The sequence below is a fragment of the Penaeus chinensis genome, chromosome 31, assembly GCF_019202785.1.
Source record: "Penaeus chinensis breed Huanghai No. 1 chromosome 31, ASM1920278v2, whole genome shotgun sequence".
NCBI lineage: Eukaryota > Metazoa > Arthropoda > Malacostraca > Decapoda > Penaeidae > Penaeus > Penaeus chinensis.
Window position 1 is genome coordinate 10,600,701 of NC_061849.1, and position 7,500 is coordinate 10,608,200.

General features: G+C 33.2%; 2 protein-coding genes across 4 annotated transcripts in view; one reads left to right on the plus strand and one right to left on the minus strand.

Moving 5' to 3' along the window:
- Window positions 1–2,510, plus strand: part of LOC125041895 (perlucin-like) — a 2,867-nt gene extending 357 nt beyond the window's left edge. The window contains exons 2-3 of the mRNA XM_047637280.1: window positions 1,296–1,511; window positions 1,643–2,510. Coding sequence (XP_047493236.1) covers window positions 1,296–1,511; window positions 1,643–1,914 — 488 coding nt within the window. The 3' untranslated portion in view covers window positions 1,915–2,510. The remainder of the gene's footprint in view (window positions 1–1,295; window positions 1,512–1,642) is intronic.
- LOC125041894 (HIV Tat-specific factor 1 homolog) overlaps window positions 1–7,500 on the minus strand; it is an 18,001-nt gene that overhangs the window by 6,118 nt on the left and 4,383 nt on the right. For all 3 annotated transcript variants that reach the window (XM_047637279.1, XM_047637277.1, XM_047637278.1), the window contains 3 exons: window positions 7,420–7,500; window positions 5,474–5,651; window positions 4,464–4,666 (listed from right to left, as the gene is read on the minus strand). The exon at window positions 7,420–7,500 is cut by the window's right edge and continues 750 nt beyond it. In XM_047637279.1, coding sequence (XP_047493235.1) covers window positions 4,464–4,666; window positions 5,474–5,651; window positions 7,420–7,500 — 462 coding nt within the window. The remainder of the gene's footprint in view (window positions 1–4,463; window positions 4,667–5,473; window positions 5,652–7,419) is intronic.

Below are 7,500 nucleotides of genomic sequence, written 5' to 3' on the forward strand. Positions count from 1 at the left end.
AATGTTTACTCTTTCTGTTTTTTTCCATTTGCTTTTTTCTAATGCAAAAATGATGCATTTAATTTTGGATTAAAATACACTATGGAAATGACCACCAACTGCTATAGAGAAAACAATTATCTTTAAATACATTAATTAAAGAACATAAGAATAGATATTGCAAATCAAGCTACATTAGTCAATTTTATAACTAAGATCAATTCTGCCATTCTAATAGAAAAACTTTGTAGAACTGTGAAATAATTGAAGTAATATAATTAACATTTTCCTTATATCATTAGACAAAGCAAAAAAAATCTGCATTTGAAGCAATGCCACAGAAAGGCAGCAGAGTAGATCAATAATAAATCCTCCAGTGGGAATACAATTCTTGATTTTTTGCCTTAACCTCAGACTGGGTCTATGGTTTGCCTGGGGAGTACTCCACTCTTGTATTGCTCTGCAGCTTAGGACCAGTATATGCATATCATATATTCCCTTCTACTTAACTGGAAATGTATGCAAAATGTATATATAGCACTTTCCTCAATAAGTTCAGTGTCCTTACTCTGATGAGGACTGGCTCCCTTACATACAAATGAGGAAAACATTTCTTAACCCACTGGATCTGGGTGCCTCGTAGCTCATGCATTGACCAAAATCCAGGTATTAGGCTTATCTGAGAAATAGTGACCTTCCCAGGGGTGTGGTTTGTGGACCCAGCTCACACAATCACCCAAGCATGGTATCAAAACTCCTTGCCTCCTTTTCGTAATGCTATTAGCCTTTTTTTCTGCAGATACACTTTGGTTATTTTGCCAAAGACCTATATTTGTCATTTTTTATAGTCTACTGTATCAAGATGGTCATATTCTATTTTCACTGAACAGACTTCAATATTATCTTCTCAAGTAGTTTACACTCTGTACAATAACAGTATCAAAAATTAACATGTGTTATTTGTTTTTATTCTTTTATTTTCATATTATTCAATCTAGCATAACATACTCTGCAATGCCAGTAAGAGTAGGCTGAATAGTCAATCTCCATCCACATGCTTTGAGCACTCATGATGAGATGTCCCGTCACTCACTACTCAGCAACAATTTCCCATGGCAACCACCCCACACCAAACTTATGTCCACGATGAATTGTTACCATTATCCACCTCTCAGCCAAATACTTTTATGTGAGACGTCCCTATCACCCAGATCCAATGGGTTAACTCTTCAAACACAAAGTGAAGATTATCAGATAGCAAGTGCTAGCAGGACATACCAGCTTTCTAGACTAACAATACTCTTTTACCATTTCAGCTGGAATATGCCATGGTCAGGATGCATACCAGCCACAATATAGCTGTCCACCTAATTTTATCCGGCTGGGAAACAGCTGTTATTACTTCAGTACTGACATGAATAGCTGGCATAGTGCACACTTTGCCTGTCGTGCTCTCAACAGCCAGCTAGCTGCCCTCGAGACTCAGTGGGAGGACCAAACTCTAAGGAACTACATGAACAAACCACACTTTGGTAAGCTTGTTTCTCTGTAACATCTTGATTTTATGTTTGCAAAATCTAAAAACACATATACACTAAAATATTCATACATAATACTATACAAGTATCATTTAAATCACTTTGTTTCCTTTTTTTTCTCCCAGCACCCCTGAACAGATGGGTTGGTGGCATCTACAACTGGTCTCGCCGCCGGTGGACATGGGGCTCCTCAGCCTCCGACATGTCCTACTCTGGATTCCTGACCCCACAGTTCCCCAGGTCTTCACGATGGCACTGCCTCTTCTTGTCCCCTGTCATCCACTACCGCTGGAACCATGACCTTTGCACACAGTTCATGCATTACCTCTGCAAAGCCCCACTCATTAGGATCCCAGACCCCAACGACATTATTGTGGTTGTAAACACCAATCTCTGAATGGCATCTCAGCACACATGATTTGTCAGTTTAGCAAGTGAGAAGCAACTTCATGTTTCTTTGTGAAAGAAGAAATGTGTCAGCCAACAACTTCCATGTATATTATTCATCAGATATATAAGATTATTAATTTTAAAGGGGAGTCACATGTATTATCCAATGAAAAATATTTCAAAATTAAGTTATTCCCTAGTTGTTTGACATAAAATGTAGGCATAATAACATATCTTTAGTTAAATGTACTACTACAGTTATATAGAAGGTAGGTAAGCATATGTGTGATGGGGGCTCAGGTAAGGGTATGGGTGGATCTGTGAGTGTGTTAGGCTGTGTGAGAGTGAGAGTGAGAGTGAGAGTGAGAGTGAGAGTGAGAGTGAGAGTGAGAGTGAGAGTGAGAGTGAGAGTGAGAGTGAGATTGAGAGTGAGAGTGAGAGTTTGAGTGTGAGTGTGATTGTGTGTACAAGTGTGAAGATGGTTTTAGGTTTGGGTGTGGATGTGTGTATGAATCTAAGTATAGTCCCACAAACTTTAACCCACAAAAAGATATAAATATGTATATGTAAAATCTATAAATGTGAATAAAATGTAACGACTTCTGTACTATGTGCATTATCCTTAGTATACAGAACACACTTAACTTTTTATCCAAATGATAATATAAATATTCAATGGAAATTTCAAGGATGATAAAATTGGAGAATGTTAAATATAAAAATACATCAACTCTCTTACACACAAGCATTGCAAACACTGCTTGGCTAATTCAGAATCATATGACAACTTATTGTTCCACCAGCAATTAATTTTGCCTTTCACTTGCATAATATTTGGATTGAATGAGCTGTCAATCTGCAATGTCTTACATGTCGATAGCTTCTAGGCTGACAAGACGGCCCCAAGAAACCACTAAATAAACAATAGAGAAAGTTATCTAAAATGTTATGTACACAAAAGAATGAACATAGAAAGAGATAAGAATTTTACCACTCGACTAACAATTTTTTTTCTTCATAAATTACAAGTTAAGGAAAAGACACAAATAATCACTTTTTCTTTTTCAGAATTAATTCCACCACAGTAACAGGGAGTGGAAGTTGAAAGATGAAAATAATGGTGCAAGATACATGTAATTCCTTCATATATGTATACTCATTCACTAAGTTACTCACACATGCATGTGCAGTTACACACACCCACTCACACACTCAACATCCTCACCCCCTACACCCCATACCCACATCCACACCCAAACTCAAAACCAACTAAATACTCATGTACACACACACAAACACAAGCACACACAGAAACACACTCAAACACACAGACTGGTTACTTACAGCGCTATTTGTATCCATGGCGCACACTTCATACGTTTTCATTATAAGTGGTTAATTCAAAATGGAAATTAAGAAGTTTTGAAATTTCTATCTTGGCCAAACTCACAGTCTCTCCAGGCATTGAATGTGGGTGGAACTTTTATTAGTCTAACTGTTATTTTTAAATTAAAGTACCATTATAAGAAAGTTTGCCTCCCTACTCAGTGAATGGCAATGCATGGCTGTTCTATATCATGTATGTAAATTGCATAATTGAAAGAAAACAATAATGCATACTGAAACCTTGATATAAATGTACATCCCAGTTCCCCATTTTCTAAAGGTCATTGTCTTTTGCTGATGGAGCTGAGGCATTAATCCTAAAAATTCTTCTTCTGTTTCTGAGTTCATACAATACATTTTGATGTCAGTCTTCAATCTACAATCTTCATATAACCAAAGAGGATGGAATATCTAACAAAATATAAAGAACTAATAAGTGAACTATACAAAACACACTGCATTACTTCAACAGTATAACAGATGTCTAACATGCCATGCCATGTGCCACACCCCCTCTTATTATTATCATCATTAATAATAATAATAATAATAATAATAATAATAATAATAATAATAATCATCATAAATAAAGAAATAAACAAAACTAAATGACTCGCAGAAATGAAACACAACCACTTTGAGAACTAATATATATCCTATTTTACTACATTATATATAGTTCATTGTTAACACTTCATCCCTTTTCCGGCAATTTTTCATACTTCAACAGTATAACAGATGCCTAACAATAATAATAATAATAATAATAATAATAATAATAATAATAATAATAATAATAATAATAATAACAATGACAACAATAACAATAACAATAACAATAACAATAACAATAATAATACTAATATAATAATATAATAATAATAGGAATAACAATAACAATAACAATATTTATAATGATAATGATGATGATGAAATAGCATAAATTAAAACACCAAAACATTCCAAATGTCTCTCGTCCGCTAATGTAAATCTGTCTCACAAGAGACATTGTACATCACAAAGTTACCACATATAAGTATCACCAGTTAAAGGGTAACAGTCCAATGTCCCAGAGATGGCCAGACCTCCACAGAAGATGACAAGGAAGAGTTTGTCAATCCACTAAACATCCCACTGTGTATTTATCTGCAACAAGGATACAGTACATACCTTAATATAGGTACAGAGAGCATCCCCTTTGAAGTTTCCATCCCCATCTCTGTACATCTTGACCTTGTACTTGTTTGACACGACGTCTTTTAGAACCATGCCACATTTCTGCATCAGTTCTAAAAATTCTTCCTCTGTTGTCGACTCTGGGAGATTGCTCACATACACCTTGTTGTTGCGAGAATCATCCATATCAAACCAGGCTGCAGAGGAAACAGTGATGAAATCTAGTCTACTGTGAAATGACTTTGAATGCTCACCTGTAATCTTCATAATTGCTTTGTATTCAAACAATTGTACACATGCACAAACATGTAAAATCTCCCAAGTGCAAACAATGTACTTACACACTTTATCAAAAACAGAGGATCTTGAAAAGATTTTAAAATATATATTACAAATTACTTTGTTTACTATGAAACAAAAACAAAAATAAAGAAGTCTCTATTTTAACCCAATGCTGCCCAGGAAAATAAACAAAAAAATGGGGAAAATGCTGTGCTCATTTTCTATATTTTTGTGAAATGTCTCTGCACATAGATGGCTCTACTTGTGCTTAGCCACAAAGGAGTCAATTAGAAGACCTTGTGATATTACGTGATTTGAATTGGCGGGAAAAACACATTTTTTACTAGTGCTATGAATATCGATGGTGTTTTTTTATTATAAACAATATAATTATTATAATGTTTTAAACATTAGTAACAGCAAAATAAGATAACGTAAAATATTTTCATAAAGCAAAGAAAAGGGTAAACGGGACAAGACAGGCAGTACTCGTAACTGGCTCATTGGTGACTTAGTACAAGTGTAGCCATCTATATGTAAAACCAATCAAACAAGTAATCACAGTGGGCATAGCACGTACGTATACATCATGCCCGTTGGCATTGGGTTAAGGAAGGACTACCAATGAATTCCAACATTTTCTTGCATATTCCTCAAGGTATTTGAATTAAAAAAAAAAAAAAAAAAAAAAAAAAAAAAAAAAACACGAAAGACTATCTTACTTGGTTTCTTCTTTCCTTCCTTCAGCTTCTCAGCATTCCTCTTCTCTTCCTCCTCCGCTAATCTCGCAGCCTCCTTCTCTTCCTCATCATCGTCAAACTTCAGTGGATTCTCGTTCTTTGTGCCGTCAGGATTAAACCCGTAAGACAGCTGGTAGGTGGCCATGAAGTCTTCGTCTAACTGAATGGACAAGGAAACAACAATCATATTATCCTTAATTTGAATGAAAGGAGGAGAAGGAGAACAAAGGGAAGGAGGAGATGGAGGAGAAAGAGGAGAAGGAGGGGAAGGAAGAGGACAAGGAGAAGGGGATGCAGAAAAAAAAAGGGAAAGGGAAGGGGAAGGGGAAGGGGAAGGGGAAGGGGAAAGGGAAGGGGAAGGGAAGGGGAGGGAAGGGGAGGGAAGGGGAAGGGGAAGGGGAAGGGAAGGGAAGGGGAAGGGAAGGGAAGGGGAGGGGAAGGGAAGGGAAGGGGAGGGGAAGGGGAAGGGGAAGGGGAAGGGGAAGGGGAAGGGGAGGGGAAGGGGAAGGGGAAGGGGAAGGGGAAGGGGAGGGGAAGGGGAAGGAGAGGGGAAGGGGAAGGGGAGGGAAGGGGAAGGAGATAATAATAATAATAATAATAATAATAATAATAATAATAATAATAGTAATAATTATTATTATCATTATTATTATTATAATGATATTAATAATAATAATATTAATAATATTAATAATATTAATAAAATAATAATAATAATAATAATAATAATAATAATAATAATAATAATAATAATAATAATAACAACAATAATAATAATAACAACACTAACATTAATAGTAATAGTAATAATAATAATCATAATGCAAAAGAAAAAAATAATAATATAAATAATAATAACAATAACAATACCACTAACAATGATAATAATGATAATAATAATAATAATAATAATAATAATAATAATAATAATAATAATAATAATAATAATAACAATAACAATAACAATAACAACAATAATAATAATAATAATAATAATAATAATGATAATAATAATAATAATAATAATAATAATAATAATATTAATAATGATTATTATTATTACTGCTATTATAATAATTATAATAATAATAACAAAACAACAACAACAATAACAATAACAATACAATAACAATAACAATAACAATAAAATATAATAATAATAATAAATAACATAAAATAAATAAAGAAAGTAAAAGTAAGTAATAGTAATAAGAAGAATAGAAGTAAGTAATAGTAAATAGATAAGATAAAAAAATAAAATAATAATAATAATAAAATAACAAAACAAGAACAATAACAATAACAATAACAATAACAAAACAATAAAATAAAAAAAAATAAGTAATAAAAAAAAAAAAAGAAGAAAGAAGAAAGAAAGAAAAAGAAGAAGAAAAGAAGAAGAAGAAAAAAGAAAAAGAAGAAAGAAAAGAAGAAAGAAGAAAGAAGAAAAAGAAAGAAGAAGAAGAAGAAGAAGAAGAAGAAGAGAAGAAGAAGAAGAAGAAGAAGAAGAAGAGAAGAAGAAGAAGAAGAAGAAGAAGAAGAAAGAAGAAAGAAGAAAAGAAGAAGAAGAAGAAGAAGAAAAGAAGAAGAAAGAAGAAAAGAAAAGAAGAAGAAGAAGAAGAAGAAGAAGAAGAAGAAGAAAAAAAAAAATAGGGAAAGAAAAAAAAAAGGAAAGAAAAGAAAAGAAAAGAAAAGAAAAGAAAAGAAAAGAAAAGAAAAGAAAAGAAAAGAAAAGAAAAGAAAAGAAAAGAAAAGAAAAGAAAAGAAAAGAAAAGAAAAAAAAAAGAAAAGAAAAGAAAAGAAAAGAAAAACAAAGAAAAGAAATAAGAAAAAAGAAAAGAAAAGAAAAGAAAAGAAACATGTCATTGCATTTCTGAACTAAATTCTTTTTCTTAATCTTATGCTAAATCATCTCTCAGCAAAATTACCTTTGGAAACCATGCTCGTCTGTTCACATCCCACTCATACACCATGTTGTCGCTCGGGTCACGCTTGGTGTAGGTTACTCC